The sequence below is a fragment of the Rana temporaria genome, chromosome 1 (assembly GCF_905171775.1).
Source record: "Rana temporaria chromosome 1, aRanTem1.1, whole genome shotgun sequence".
NCBI classification, from domain to species: domain Eukaryota; kingdom Metazoa; phylum Chordata; class Amphibia; order Anura; family Ranidae; genus Rana; species Rana temporaria.
The window spans coordinates 179,668,800-179,685,873 of NC_053489.1; the positions used below are offsets into that span (position 1 = coordinate 179,668,800).

Here is a 17,074-nt window from a genome sequence, read left to right on the forward strand (position 1 = left end):
AGTCAGGACACTCTACTTTGCAGATAGAGAAAGGAGCTGTGTGTTAGTGGGCGTCCTGACACTCCTGCTCGCCCCCTCCCCCCTCAAGAGGCTTTCTCCACACCAGGAAGAAAGCCTCACATTACTGTGTGTAGTTACAGACAGAAGAACAGGAAGTGAGAATTTCTCAGAAGAAATAAGGACATTTAAAAGCAAAATAGAAGAATTTTTTCCTTTACAACCCCCTTTAAAGTGGAGTTCCGATGAAAAAAAAAAAATGAAAAGTCAACATACTGCAGCTGCTGACTTTTAATATATGGACACTTACCTGTCTTGGGCGCCCGCGATGTTGGCACCCGAAGCCGATCTGTCCCTCGGCTCTCGGGTGGAGGCGGCGCCATCTTGGGTGAGGGAATCAGAAAGTGAAGCCTTGCAGCTTCACTTCCTGGTTCCCTACTGCACATGCACAAGTTGCGCTGCATGATCCCACTGGTCCCTACTGTCTTCTGGGACCTGTGTGTCTCCCAAAAGTCTGTGGGGGGGACGGAGTAGGCGCTGGACGTGGCGTAGGTGCCCGGAAGTGGGAGAAAATTCCTGGATTACACAGGTATCTGCTCCCCCCTCCCCTTGAAAGGTGCCAAATGTGACACCGGAGGGGGGGGGGGGAGATCCCGAAAAGTTCCATTTTTGGGTGGGACTCCGCTTTAAGGTAAAAAATGTTTAGGCTTTAGAACCACGTTTAATATTAACAGGCCACGGGTTTAAATATTTATAACTTTACATAAATGGGGGGAATGTTTTTAAAACTGGGTCAGACAGAATATGAAGCATCTGTTCATAGTAACCAATCAGCTACTATTGTTAGCTTGTTCAAATAAGCTTTGAAATGAAAAGAAATAAGCTGATTGGATGCCATGCCCAGCTGCTCCATATTCTGGCTCCTCCAGTCTTAGTCGATTATCCTCATTGAATAGCTACAGGAATAAGAGATCTGCATATCTATTAGCTCCCTTACTCAGGGAACTGTATGTTCCTCAAGAGAACCAAAGAAATTCCAAACTCAACTTACCGGCCAGATGCAAGCAGCAACCCCGAGGGGTTTTGTTTGCACACATTTGCAAATACATGTATAACCTACAGAGCCCCGTCAAGGCATCCCATTATTTTCTGTAGTCCTAACTAAATAATGGATGGACAGACACAGGGGCACAAAGGATTATGGTATACAACATTTAAAGTAACTTTTGCAGCAAGAGGGGAGGGGGTGGGCACTGACACAGAAGCAGACAGACAGGGAGGGGAGAGGGGAGGAGGACAGAAGAAGACACAGGAGAGCTGCAGATAGTGGCGGCTGACAGAGGCACGTAAACTGATCACAGTGTCGGGGCTCAGCTGCCATGATATACCATGGTCAGTTTACAAGGGGGGAGAGCAAAAACTGGCACAAGCAATGTGCTGTAGAACAGGCTTTAAAGGAACAGGATCAATATATTTTTTTAAAATTTAACAAACACTTTAAGTACTGTATCAGGCCATAAGAACATATCATCATATACATTTACTAATGCGTTGGAAAATCCATGTGGAACAACCCAAAAGCTGCAAAGAATCTTCATGCGTGTAAGAGCAAACTAAGTCCATATCTAATTGGTACTAACACCCTTATGCACTTAACTCTATTCTGTTGATATGCATGTTTATGCAAATACACTGAAGATAAAATGTGCAACACGCAGAGAGCTACTAAAAGCATCTATTTTATCTTATTAGTGCCTTTTCTCACAAAGGTCTAAATAAGGAACTACATGGCAATTTTGCAATTATGCGCTATTTAGAAAAAACTGAACAGGAAGCCTTGCAGACACCCCAGCAATCTTAGAGATGTGGTGTGGGTCTGTGTATAATGATGCTGAATTTCTTGTGAAATGAACCAACTGCCTTTACTACAGAACAAGCAGGCAGCCAGTGCAGTCACACTGATGTGTATACTGTGACCCAGGAATGTATTGAAGCATCTGGATTAATATTACAGCTAGACAACCAGCATTTTCAACGGGCTCTAAACATCTGAAACTCACGTGGAAATCCAGCTTGCCTCATTAATTTCTTCTTGGAAAGAACCTTCATTGCCTAGAATACAAAAGAAGACAGAAAAATAAGTGAATTACAAAAGTTTAGGATATATTTCAAATCAAAATAGTTTCAATATGCATTTTTATCAGAATGTAAATAAAATACATTTATTTATTACAGATAGTTATTTAGTGCTGTCAATTTACACAGCACTTTACATATATATTATACATTCACATCAGTTAAAAATAATGATCCCTATGGAGAGCCCTAGTCTTAGATATTCACACGAGTCATAATATTTTTGGCTATGTTGCACCGTTTAGATATGTATTGTAAATGCTAATATCACATGTTTATCAAAAAACATGTGATATTAGGACAAAAAAAAACCCCCCACACAACTGCAAATTGATCTTGCAACAGTGGCAGATATCAAAACGATTCTTCAGGAACTGCTGTAAGTTTTATTGTGCTTCATCATTCACTTAAATTGTTACTAAACACACATTGGGGGTTATTTACTAAAGGCAAATCCACTTTGCACTACAAGTGCAGTCGCTGTAGATCCGAGGGGGACATGCAAGGAAAATAAAAAACAGCATTTTAGCTTGTACATGATTGGATAATAAAATCAGCAGAGCTTCCCCTCATTTCAGATCTACCGTTCAGATTTTAAACGACTGCACTTCCAAGTGCACTTTTAGTGCAAAGTGGATTTGCCTTTCGTAAATAACCCCCACTGTTTAATTTACATGATCTCTTCTCTTTCTGTATGTGGATGATGGCACTGTAATTATTTAAATTTAAAAGCCCTCTAAGTACCTTCTTTCCTAATTGATAAACATCTATTACATGACCAGCTCTTTCCAAGCCTGTCTGGAGGGAAACAGTGGCAGGAGGAGCTTCTAGTCCTCTGCTGCTGGTCGCTTATTGCAATTTTGTTTACGAAAAATATGTAGAAGAATACGTATCGGCCTAAAATGAGGGAAAAAAAATGATTTTTTTAATATATTTTTGGGGGATATTTATTATAGCAAAAAGTAAAAAATGTTGAATTGTTTTCAAAATTGTCGCTCTATTTTTGTTTATAGCACAAAAAATAAAAACCGCAGAGGTGATCAAATACCACCAAAAGAAAGCTCTATTTGTGGGGAAAAAAGGACGTCAATTTTGTTTGGGAGCCACGTCGCACGACCGTGCAAATCTCAATTCAAGCGACGCAGTGCCGAATCGCAAAAAGTGGCCTGGTCCTTTAGCTACAAAATGGTCCGGGGCTTAAAGCGGGGGTTCACCCTAAAAAAAAAATTCTAACATTACATTGAGCTGACTTCTGACAGTATGCTGATCTTTTTTTTTTTTTTTTTGTACATACCGTTTTATCGCTATTTTACCCCCCAGCTTCCGGGTAGTGAATCCCGCGGGACTGGGCGTTCCTATTCACAGGCTAAGTGATTGACGTATGACCAAAAGCTTCCCACCGGCGCGTCACGAGTTGCCGAAAGAAGCCGAACGTCCGTGCGCAGGCGCTGTATAGCGCCGTATAGACCCGACTCGCAGTCCTGCTTCGTTCGGCAACTCGTGACACGCCGTATGCGCCGGTGGGAAGCTTTTGGTCATACGTCAATCACTTAGCCTGTGAATAGGAACGCCAAGTCCCGCGGGATTCACTACCCGGAAGCCGGGGGTAAAATAGCGATAAAACGGTATGTACGAAAAAAAAAAAAGATCAGCGTACTGTCAGTGTCAGAAGTCAGCTCAATGTAATGTTAGAATTTTTTTTTTAGGGTGAACCCCCTGCTTTAAGTGGTTAAACTTAAGTGTATCTAAAGCCAAGATTTGTGACAGGGGTACCACCCTGAGTATTCCCGAATAAATATTAACTTTGAGGCCTTGTACTCACGGCAGGACATGTCCGATGAAAACGGTCTGCAGACCGTTTCCATCGGACATGTCTGGCCGGGGACTGCCCGGGGACTTCTGTTCGATGGCTATACACACCATCGAACAGAAGTCCGCGCGTAAACAATACGCGGGGCGTGTCCGCGGTGTCGCCGCGTCGATGACGCGGTGTCGCCGCGACAATGACGCGGCGACGTGGGCGGCCCGCCTTTAAAATGCTTCCACGCATGCGTCGAAGTCATTCGACGCATGCGAGGGATGGCGGGCGGCAGGACATGTACGGTAGGTCTGTACAGACGACCGTACATGTCCGGGCGGACAGGTTTCCAGCGGACTGTTTTAAAGCAATGCCAGGAAACAGTTGTCCGCTGGAAACCTGTCCGATCCGCCCGAAAATGGTCCGTCCGGGCCAACACACGGCCAAACATGTCTGCTGAAACTGGTCTGCGGACCAGTTTCAGCAGACATGTTTGGTCGTGAGTACGGGGCCTGATAGTTACAAAAATACTCCACACACTTCTTCCTTTACCATTAAAAAAAAGACAAAATAGCTTACAGACACTAGATGCCCCACTAAATCATATCCTCCTATTGGGGAAAACTGCATGGCAACAATGAAAGAAGTCCAGAGGGGTGTGGCCCAGCCCCCTCATCCATGTGTCAGAGGCAGATGACAAAAAACACACATAAACACTGGCGTGCAGCGTCCTACTCCCCGGCCACCATCTCCATGAATGGTACAGGAATAAGCGCGGAACAGCATCTTGCGGAAAACAAAGCAAGCCTGTTCCAATATGTGCAAATGTAAAATAGTATATACAAATCCACAAAGCTTGGCGTAACGTAATTTCGCGCTATGCACGTCGGGAAAATGACGTCACGAGCATGCGCAGTACGGCCGGCGCGGGAGCGCGCCTCATTTAAATGGGAATCGCCCCCATTTGAAGAGGAACGCCTTGCGACGGCGGAATTTAAGTTACACAGCCCAAAATTTCTAGGTAAGTGCTTTGTGGATCGGGCACTTGGGTAGAAATTTTACGGCAGTGTAACTTAAATGGAAAAATTTACGTTAGGCACGATCTTTGTGGATTTGGCCTTATGTCTTTTAGTTGAGATATATTTTGAAGAATTGGGACACGTGTGTTAATGTTTGAGGAAAGACGGATTTGCTTAGACCCCTTTCACACTGGGTCGCTTTGCAGGCACTATAACGCTAAAAATAGCACCTGCAAAGCAACCTAAAACAGCTGCCGCTGCGATGCGCTAGCAAGACGGTAAAAAAAAATCCTGCTAGCAGCATCTTTGGAGCGGGGAAGGAGCGGTGTGTATACCGCACCTCCAGCGCTCCTGGCCATTGAAATCAATGGGCACCTCGGCTATACTGCCGGCAAAGTGCCTCTGCAGAGGCGCTTTGCTGTGGTTTTTAACCCTTTCTCGGGCCTAGCGGGGGGTAAAACCGAAGTTGACGGTAAATAGTGGTGCTTTACGGTCGATGCTGCCCCCACCCCAGTGTAAAAAGGGGCCTAACTGCAGGATCCAACTAGATTACACCAGGAACAGATCTTTAAAAACTTCATTCATAAATGCAGAGCCTGTTGAACAGATTTATTGACAAATCGTTGGATATTCATAGCTCGTTCAACACCAACTTTCCTGTGGGGTTTTGAATAATAAAAAAAAAATGGGGAGGACGGCAGGCCCTAGGGGTAATTAGTGAAGAACATTGTCCAGTTTTTTGGAAAGAAGGGCATGTGTCTTGTATTTATGTCACGCAAAATATTTATTCATACAATAAATATATTTCTGATTAATTTGAAACATTAAAAAATGGTGTTCGTGTTAATAGGCAAGTGTGTTTAAAAAAGTATATGTGTAAATATGCACACAATATACATATTATGCACTGTGTGTGAGTATAATATATATAATAGGCATTCGCTTACATAGTATGTGTTGTCATCTTCATTATATGCCAGCTTCACCACTCCGTAGGAGCCCTGCAAAAATAGAAAATAGAAAATCGAACCCAACTGAAAATAATGAACAAATAACTTTTCATTGAAAGCTTGCAATGTAATATTGTGCGGTAAGGTGCACTGGCAGCGCATTCATTTTGAGATGGCTGGAAGTGCACTTTACCACAAGAAAAAGGGAACTGCACTTTTTTTTTTAAATGCCTGGCATGTACATTGTGTTTTGCTCCAGCATGGATGCATTGTTGGCTTCTAGAATATCACACTGAGGCCTCGTACACACGACGGGACATGTCCGATGAAAACGGTCCGTGGACCGCTTTCATCGGACATGTCCGCTGCCGGATTTTGGTCTGATGGCTGTACACACCATCAGACCAAATTTCCCGCGGACAGCGAACGCGGTGACGTGGCGTTGCCGCGACGATGACGCGGCGACGTGCGCAACCCTGGAAGGTCAATGCTTCCATGCATGCGTCGAATCACTTCAACGCATGCGAGGGCTTTCGGCCGAGCAGACGACCGAACATGTCCGACGGACAGGCTTCCAGCGGACATGTTTCTTAGCATGCCAAGAAATATTTGTCCGCTGGAAACCTGTCCGATCCGCCGGAAAATTGTCCGGTCGGCCGTACACACAAACGAACATGTCCGCGGAAACTGGTCCGACGGACCAGTTTCAGCAGACATGTTCGGTCGTGTGTACGAGGCCTTAGGTGTAATTAAAAATGAATGGCACTGCAAAACATCACACATTAACGCAGCACAAAAGATGTGAATGGGCCCTCCAACTTATTTCCAAACAGAAGTTGTGGTTGCAGACCTTCTACCAAAAATGATACGGTCAATGACACAAATGAAGATCCAAAGTTTCCCCTTCACCTGCTGCATATATGTTCCAAGTCTCCGACTCGGGAAGTGCTGAAGCCACAGACAGCCGGAAAACTAGGTGTCAACAATGGTAGCCTCCATATTTGTCTCAGCACTGCAAACAGATTTGATATTTTTCCTTATACTGCCACAAAAATACAAGACTTTTTAGTTGCTGCCGTTGTGGCAGACCTATAGCTAGGTACACATGGGCTGAAAATCGTCCAGTTCAGTAGGAGCCAGACGACTTTCAGTCAGTGTGCACAGCCATCTCTTCTACAGAAGCCGGTCCAACCATTGGCTTTTGTCAAAGGGACATGATGGAAAACCAGCATCCAATCAGTGCTTGCAGCCAATAGCTGCAAGCACTGATCTGTGAATTCTGACAGAGGCCTCCCAGAATTCAATCGAACAGCAGGGGAGATTGCTGAACCAATATCGCATATATCGTAATAAGGAATATCGCTTATTTCCATGTGTACCTAGCTTAAAGAGGGGGTTCACCCCCAAAACATTTTTTAACATTACATTCAGCCGAGTTGTGATAATGACATTAGGCTGTTTTTTTTAATTTCCTTTGCCGTACATACCGTTTTATCTATATCTTCAGCGTGGCTTCCGGGTATGTAATCTGCGGGACTGGGCGTTCCTAATTGATTGACATGCTTCCGACCGGCGCATACAGCGCGTCACGAGTTGCCGAAAAAAGCCGGACTGCGAGTCGGCTCTATACGGCGCCTGTGCACCGACGTTCGGCTTCTTTCGGCAACTCGTGACGCGCTGTATGCGCCGGTCGGAAGCATGTCAATCAATTAGGACCTCCCAGTCCCGCAGATTACATACCCGGAAGCCGCGGTGAAGATATGGATAAAACGGTATGTACAGCAAGGAAATAAAAAAAAAAAAAACAGCCTAATGTCATTATCACAACTCGGCTGAATGTAATGTTAAAAAATTTTTTTGGGGTGAACCCCCGCTTTAAGGAACACAATACTCCAAAACAAAACAATTTGAAGTGCATGCACTTAATAGGTTAAAAAAATACAACTTTTTCTTTCATTATATCTATACTGTATAGCGAGTGTGATAGGATTTGTAGTCCAAAATTTTCTACTGTGGCAGTTTGTTTTTACTGGATTTTATTGCTGCTTGTGGCTTGTCTTTACTTTAAGGGTGTGATCACACACATACCCACACCTATGACAACAAGATAAGTTGATTAAAATGAAATGCAATTATTGATCCACCTAGGTCATAAATGTATATATAGATGGCAATAAAGTAGTGTTGAAATGCTGCCAAAGGGAAGGAAGGAATGACATCAACACTTGTGGGTGAGGGGTACCTGAAGGCATAGGATATTTTCTGTAGAATCTGAGCCTGAAAAAACATTCTCAAAAAGTCTCTGAAGTTTAGTAAAATAAACAAAAATGCAGAAGCAGAAGTTGTAAACCGCAGATGTTAAAAAAAAAAAGAAAAGCCTGGAAGGCAAAGGCATAATGTGCTAGTATGCAAGGTATACTAGCACACTATAAAATGCTCAGCTTGGAACAAAGCCCTTCAGTGCACCAATGAGAGGGCTGACATGTTTCCTCTGTCTTTCGGGTTCGCGAGCTCCGGCTATGTGATTGGCCAGAGCCACGATGACGTCAGAACATGCTAGGTTTAAATTTGAGCATTATTATCCATATGTTCTAAGGCCAATTTAAAAAAGGACATATTTTTGAGTTTGCCTACATGTGACAAACGTTATTCTTTCCCTTAATTTCTACAGTGAAGCACACTAGTGCCAGAGGCCTGATCTAGTATTAAACATAGGCCTGTTAATGTATCTGGATGTTTACCATTTTTCCTTCTTTTATTTTAAATGTAATGCTAGCAATGAGATGGAAAGAGAAATGGAGTGGGTTGGATTTACAAACCACAAAGCATGTCATTGTGCCAATAAGTACAGTACTTACCTATAGATCAATGTTTTCACAATACTCCAAAACTCAGTTCACCCTTTTACAAATTTGCCAGAACTCTGGGAATTTACTATTAGAATTTTGAATGAAAACTTGTACGAACATTCTTAGGACAATTCTCAGTACATTCATATGACGTTCTAAAGGAGTTCAAGATTTTGTTTGCTTTTAACATTTGATTTTGGAATGAATGGACTTTACTAAAAAAAAAAAAAAAAAACACATAGGGCTAGATTCTCGTAGAATGGTGTATCTCTGCGGCGGCGTAACATATCCGATTTACGTTACGCCGCCGCAACTTAGACGGGCAAGTGCTGTATTCTCAAAGCATTTGCTCCGTAAGTTGCAGCGGCGTAGCGTAAATCGGCCGGCGTAAGCCCGCCTAATTCAAATTTGGATCAGGGGGGCGTGTTTTATGTAAATGTACTGTGGCCCTGACGTGATTGACGTTTTTCCCGAACGGCGCATGCGCCGTCCGTGGAATTTCCCAGTGTACATTGCTCCAAAGTACACCGCAAGGACGTCATTGGTTTCGACGTGAACGTAAATGACGTCCAGCAAACAACGTAACTTTTTCAAATTTCGACGCGGGAACGACGGCCATACTTAACATTATTACGCCGCACTTACGCCACCATATAGCAGGGGCAACTATACGCCGGGAAAAGCCTAACGTAAACGGCGTAACTTTATTGCGTCGGCCGGGCGTATGTTAGGGAATTTGCGTATCTACCTAATTTGCATACTCGACGTGGAATTCGACGGAAGCGCCACCTAGCGGCCAGCCTAAAAATGCAGTTACGATCCGACGGCGTAAGAGACTTACGCCTGTCGGATCTAACAGATATCTATGCGTAACTGATTCTAAGAATCAGGCGCATAGATACGACCGGCCGGACGCAGAGATACGACGGCGTATCTGGAGATACGCTGTCGTATCTCCTCTAAGAATCTGGGCCATACACTATTAGAAACTGACACATTTGAGAAAAAATTTCCATCTTGCTCCTTCAAATTTTCTTGTAACTGAATTTGAAAATGAACAAGCTTTCTTACAATGTTCTTACCATGAAAACCATTGAAAGAAATTATAATACTGTATATATAGTATACTAATTATACCCAGCTATAGCGAATTTACAATATGGCCTTCAGAGGAAATTCAATATTTTTTTTTTTTTATGGCCCCTTTGTTTGTTTTAGTAAAATGATAAAGGTTAGGAGTGCTCAGGGACACAAAGCAACCACACGATCTTTGCAAATGAATCACAAACAAGTCTATGGAGAGTTTTAAGTTTCAAGACCTCAGTCTAGTCTCATATTTTCAAATGGTCACAGAAATCCTTGGTGGCATCATTTTACTTTATAAAGGACTGTACATAGAGTGTGAATTGGATTAACATACACTGTATATGTACAAATGAATACTTAGAAGCAAATGCACTCACCTTTCCAATTTCATCTTTTAGCTTATACTGGTTGAGCTGGACACAGTCCTTGAAAGAGAGAAAGACAAATACCTAGTAATTACAGGGATGTAAGAATGCATTCTTCTTTAGTTGTTAGATGTCATTCTGCTGTACATATAAAAGGTTGTCCCAGATTCAGACCACTGCGTAAATATAACTATTTATATTCCTTCCTTTAGAGTCTTGTGCCGTAAACGATGGCTCCCCCCTGCGCATGCAGGGGAGTGACGTCATCATGCTCCAGCCAGACACACAGCCTGAAGCTGCGGACCCTTAAGGAAGATGGGTGAAGATGGAGGGGGACTCCAATGGTGACAGCCCATTGCAAATGCCTAATTTTCAGGCAAATTTCACATAATGTGCTAGTGGCATTATGGCTTTACCATGTAGATCAGAAGAAAAAAAGTCACCCAGCGGTTTACTACCACTTTAAAGATAAAGTATCACTTGAACACAACGGTCTCTTGCATATTGCTGCTAAAGACGCTGTGGCCCAGATTCTGAAAGGGCTTACGACGGCACAACGCAATGTGCGCCGTCGTAAGTCCTAATCTGGGCCGTCGTATCTATGCGACTGATTCTTAGAATCAGTTATGCATAGATAACCATTAGATCCGACAAGCGTAAGGCTCTTACGCTGTCGGATCTTAAATGCAATTTTTTTTTTCGCCGCTAGGTGTCGCCTCCGTCGTTTTCCCGATCGAGTATGCAAATTAGCAAAATACGCGAATTCCCGAACGTATTGCGGCTTCCGGGTAGGGAATCCCGCAGGAGTGGGCGTTCCTATTGACATGCCAATTGATTGACATGCTAAACGACGGCGCACACAGCGCGTCACGACTTCCTGAAGGAAGCTTGGGTCGGCTCGGCTCTATTCGGGGCCTGCGCACCGGTGCTGAATAGAGCCGAGCCGACCCGAGCTTCTTTCGGGAAATCGTGACGCGCTGTGTGCGTCTTCGTTTAGCATGTCAATCAATTGGCATGTCAATAGGAACGCCCACTGCCGCGGGATTCCCTACCCGGAAGCCGTGGTGAATTCTAAGGCTAAACGCTATCTACGGCAAAAAAAAAAAAAGGTCAGTGTCATTTTATTTGCAGAACTGGGCTGGATGTAGTGTATAGATCAGTAATACAATACAGGAATCTGTATTACATCAATATTTTTACATACATACGCCATACTCCCTTGATTAAAATAAAGTTTGGAGAATTTCTGCGCATATAGTAGGCATCTGTGATGTTCATACATCAGTACATGGTGCAAGTACCCTAAATATGACCCATGCTGAAATATCTACAGCAGGGGTATCCAACCCACGGTCCAACACAGAACTGTAAACCTTCAGCTATCAATGTTCACATCTGGAGGAATGCCGTGTTTGGCATGGCACCCACGGTGGTGGATGGCACAGGCTAGTAGGGTGCCCAGTAGGGTGCCCAGTAGGGTACTAGTAATGTTTGAAAGGATGCAGGGTTTGCAGTAGCACTGCGGCACATGCAGAGACTCCTGCTAGCTGGCCCCAGCCAAGAAAATGCCGCATGGGGGGTGCTGGGGTGGGCTGCACCCCCACCCACAGCTCCACACCCTCAACTCCCCCTCTATCCTTGAAACCAGGGCTGTGGAGTCGGTAGATAAATGTTCCGACTCCGACTCCTCTGTATTAATATGCGAATGTATTTTATACATTCCTTGAGGGAAAGAAACGCAACCTACCACCAGTGTCATCTTAAGAGCATTATAGGCCCCCGGGCAATACAGTGCACTGGGGCCCTGTCTACACAATTACGCACGAGAATTACTGACAAAAATCATAACATTTATTGGCAGAACCACATTTTTTACTGCCAGTGCAAAAAAAGTACCTAAAATTACAGTTTTCAGTGCCCAACAATGCAAATGTCAGTATTTAAACTATAAACATATAGCTAGTGCTATTAGAAATGTGTTTAAGTTAAACAAAAGTAAAAAAAAAAAATGTATTCATTGACATGAAGGTCAGGTTACTATAACCCAGCCAGCACAGAGTTTCCTCTTACATCAGAGTCTGCAGGATTCCCCCTTACAGTGAAAGGGAACTCTTATGTAAAGAGGAACGTTGCAGATCATGATCTAAGGGGGGAACTCCGATGTGGAGGGGGGCTATGGTGACCAGAGACAACCTTATATCAGAGTCCACTGCTTTCTCTTTCCCACTTACATCAGGGTTCGCAGACTGAGTTCCCCCTTGCATTGTAAGGGGGAATCCTGCAGACTCTGATGTGGGGGGGGTACTCTGGTGACCAGAGACCACCTTCCTTAGATTAAATACACTAAGGTAAGGGGGGTCACTAATATAGGAGGGGGAACCTTTATATCAGTGCCCCCTTACATTTTTGCATTCACTCCCCCCTTACATCAGCAACCCCCCGCACTCGTGGAGGACCGGATCTTCTCTGTGATTTCCGCGAACTGGGCATGGGCAGTTCTAACCCGTCACTCTCCATAATTTTTTACTGGGGTTGCTGGGCAGCCGGTGGGGCCCCCCAGGCAAGCTGGGCCCCCGGGCAACTTCCCAGCGTGCCCAATGGAAAAGATGGCCCTGCCTACCACAGGACTACTGGCTGGGAAGCCAACAGTCTACTGTATTGCACAGTTTAAGCAAAAGACAAACACAATGAAAACAAAGTTTTATAAAAAAAAAAATATTAATCAATCAAGTGGCTGGATAGTAGCAGCAGGCATAAACATCAGGAACAGGATCTTTACCAGTTCAAAAATACAAACCACATTATTTGGTTGTTTTAGAACAAAAACAAAGCTTATCTATAATGAACCAAAAACAAAATCTGTAAAACCTAGAAATGTAGTTCTAGGCTTAGCAAATGCAAATAAATGCAATGTAGAGTTCTAAGGAAGAGAATTGCCTCTGCCAGATCCTCTTTCATAGAGGCTCTTAAGTCAGACTTTATTATTTTTAGGGCTGAAAATAATCTTTCGACACTGACTTGGGTGGGTGGCATTGCAGTAACTATTCTGGCCACATCACTAACGATCTCTGGATAAACAAGGATGGCTTCTTCAACAGTAAGTTTTGATGAGCGATCATACTTTTCAACTTCTTTTAGTGCTTTATAAAACTCCTGTTGGAATTTTTTTTTTAATTCCAATCTAAATTTAGTAGGAGTCGGAGTCGGTGCATTGTTTGCCGACTCCGACTCCAGGTACCCAAAATTTCCCCCGACTCTGACTCCTCGACTCCGACTCCACAGCCCTGCTTGAAACCGTGCCTAGCAGTCTCCCATTCCTGCACTTTACACACATTGCCTTAACCCACAGCACATAGTTGAAATCCAATCATATGGCCAAATTTTTTCTGCTCGTCAGCTATCCTTAGGCGCTTTTGAATTGCAGGCAGAATCACTCATTCAATTGTGGCATAATGAACCATGCGCGTTTGGGTGCCATTCATTCTTAATGGCAACTCAAATGTGGCACAATTTTGCTTGAATGTCACATGACAGAATCACGTGGTAAAATGCATTATGCAAAGTTTGTCGCCTAAAAAGGAGGAGGAGTTTTTTTTAGCTTTGTGTGATGTGTTTTGCCACGATTGGTGTGTGACAACTGTGGCAAAATTGTATCGCATTTGTGGTGCCATTAAGAATGAATGCCACCCAAACATGCACGGTGTGTTTTGATACGATTGCATTACAATTTGGAATTGCAGGCAGGATCGTGCATGGGGCCTTATTGTTATTTATATATTTTTTTTAATGTGCGACCCAAGACTTCTTCCGAAGTGGCCCAGGAAAGTCAAAAAGTTGGACACCCCAAATTTAGAGAGAAGGTAAGTGAGCAGAGTTAGACCTGGTTCACACCTATGCAGGTTGCATTTTGCATATTCCAGGTACATTTTTCAGTACACGTTTTTGATCCATTGAAGTCTATGGAACCAAAAACCAGAAAAAGTCCCTGGCCCTTTCCATAAAATGCACAGATGTGAAGGTGACCCATAGGAGACCATGTTAAATGGACTGTAGTGTGTTTCTGCAACATTGAAAACGCACTAAAAAATGCATAGGTGTGAACCAGGCCTTAGGCTGGATTCACACCTATGCATTTTTAGTGCTTTTTGCATTTTGCAGATTTGCACTACAGAACATGTTCCATAGGAAACCATGTTAAATGGACTGTAGTGCAAATCTGCAAAATGCAAAAAGCGCTCAAAATGCATAGGTCTGAATCTAGTCTTAAAGTATCACTAAAGGCAAATTTTTTTTTTTGGTAGTCTTGGAGTGGAGAGGAATAGGAACGTTTGTCAGGTTTTATGCCCCTTTCACACTTGTGCGACTTCAAAGTCACGCGATTTCATGGCCGCGATTTCAATGAATGCCTGTGAAAGTGGCATCAAAATCGGACCAAAGTAGTGCAGGAACTACTTTGAAAATTTTTTTTCCATTTTACTAGGCACGACTTAAAGTCGTGCCAGTATGAATGGTAGTCATTGAAAATCATGGAGAATGACTTGTCATACGATTTTGCAGTCAAAAATCGTGGGACAAGTCGTATAAGTGTGAAAGGGGACTTACTGATGTTTGTGCCCCCATGAGTGAGATTCATCCTCTCTACTCTTCCTGTTTATCGTTAAAAAAGAAAGTAAAATAAAATCCCAAATTTTGGGTTGCCTTCAGAACAGTAGTAGAGGGGAAATCTTCCAACGAGGACACTTGTTCTAATGACCAAGTGACACCCCAGGATTCCCTCACTTTGGAGGAATTACCTTTTACTTCCTGTTTTGGCTATGGGCCAGAATGTGAAGGAAAATCTCCCCAATGGGACACAGATGGCAAAAAACTTAAAGGGGTTTTAACTAGGGTTGTCCCGATACCGATACTAGTATCGGTATCGGGACCGATACTGAGCATTTGCGCGAGTACTTGTACTCGCGCAAATGCTCCCGATGCTTCACCTCTAAAAGGGGGCGGAGAGCGGTCGGAGAGGAGACCAAGAGGAGACTGAGGGGGCAGAGAGGAAGACGGAGAGGAGGCGGAGAGGAAGGCGGAGAGGAAGGCGGAGAGGAGGCGGAGAGCAGAGCAGTCCTCGGGTATGTAAAACATGCCACTGGAGGAGAGCTGCTCCCGCTGCCGTCGTCTAGTTGTTCGGCGTTCAGGGAACATAACAGCTTTCATTTGAATAGCTGTGTGTTGCCTGCCGCGCGTCGTCATATATAGCCCCTCCCCCTTGTCCGGATTGGACGGGTGATCTGTCTATCAAAGTGCCCGGACAAGGGGAAGGGGCTATATATGACGACGCGCAGCGGGGAACACACAGCTATTCAAATGAAAGCTGTGATGTTCCCCGAGCGCCGAACAACTAGATGGCGGGGGGGAGACCTACACAAAGCTGAATTTGGGAGACACAAGGCTGCATTTGGGGGGAGACACAAGGCTGCATTTGGGGGGAGACACAAGGCTGCATTTGGGGGGAGACACAAGGCTACATTTGGGGGGGAGACACAATGCTACATTTGGGGGGAGACACAAGGCTGCATTTGGGGGGGAGACACAAGGCTGCATTTGGGGGGAGACACAAGGCTGCATTTGGGGGGAGACACAAGGCTGCATTTGGGGGGAGACACAAGGCTGCATTTGGGGGGAGACACAAGGCTGCATTTGGGGGGAGACACAAGGCTGCATTTTGGGGACACATGGCTGCATTTTTAAAAAAAAGTATCGGTAATGGGTATCGGCGAGTACATGAAAAAAAGTATTGGTACTTGTACTCGGTCCTAAAAAAGTGGTATCGGGACATCCCTAGTTTTAACCCTCCCTTACTCTATCCAAAAATGTAAAAAAATGTTTTGCCTTTATTGACACTTTAAAGTGATATTAAAGGTTCAAGTTTTATTTTTTTTAAATAACAAACATATCATACCCTCTTCTGTTGTCCTACGGCAGCTCTCGCGGCTCCTCCCTGCATTAGATAACCCCCTCTTGGAAGCTCTTTCCCCCGAGAGGGTTACCTTGCGGGCGCGCTCCTGTGTCATACACTCAGTGTCCATAGACGCCGAGTGTATGACTCGGCCCCGCCCCTCAGGGGCCGCGTCATTGGATTTGATTGACAGCAGCAGGAGCCAATGGCTGCGCTGCTATCAATCTATCCAATGAAGAGCCAAGAAGCCGCGGAGAGAGCAACGCGGGATCGCGCCCACGGAAATTTAGGGCTCAGGTAAGTAAAATGGGGGGGGGGGGCTGGGGGGCCGGACATAGCATAGGATGCATTAAGGTGAAAAAACACGAGGGTTTACAACCCCTTTAAAGCCCAACCTCAGCCAAAGCCTTTTATTATGGTTTGTAAAAGGCAGGGAAGGGTTAAAGCTCCAGGTTTTTTATTTCCGAATGTTTCCATACTGGGAATATTTTCCCTCACTTTCTCTCAGGAACGGAAAGTGATGATACATCACTCCATCACGGATAGAGGCAAAATCAAAAAACATTTGTAGTAGTGTGAAGGGATGAAAATCTGTTATTGCTGTTCATGCCGCCCTTCTGTCTGAGAGACAGCCACAACCACTATATTTTATACAGATGTCACAAGGACAGGAAGTAGGGAAAAATCTCTCCAATGGGGCCACAGATATCTTCATACCCAGTTTTAAAATGTCACAATAGCAATGACCAGCTTCAGCTTACAAATCCTTAGATGTGGTAGCTGCAAGCTGCATCTTAATTTTTAATTTTTTGTTTGGATTTTTTCCCCCTCTGTTTTCACTTGGTGGTCTGGCTAGTAAACCACCTCCCGTATTTGATCCAGGGAAAATCCGATTGCCTCTCGTGATCAGGAAGGATTTTTTTTCCCCTG

At 44.2% G+C, this 17,074-nt stretch overlaps 1 protein-coding gene across 3 annotated transcripts in view; it reads right to left on the bottom strand.

The window, feature by feature from the left end:
• CAMKK2 (calcium/calmodulin dependent protein kinase kinase 2) overlaps positions 1-17,074 on the bottom strand; it is a 188,661-nt gene that overhangs the window by 109,346 nt on the left and 62,241 nt on the right. For all 3 annotated transcript variants that reach the window (XM_040346824.1, XM_040346832.1, XM_040346842.1), the window contains exons 3-5: positions 10,213-10,260; positions 5,898-5,951; positions 2,058-2,109 (exon numbers count right to left, since the gene is read on the bottom strand). In XM_040346824.1, coding sequence (XP_040202758.1) covers positions 2,058-2,109; positions 5,898-5,951; positions 10,213-10,260 — 154 coding nt within the window. The remainder of the gene's footprint in view (positions 1-2,057; positions 2,110-5,897; positions 5,952-10,212; positions 10,261-17,074) is intronic.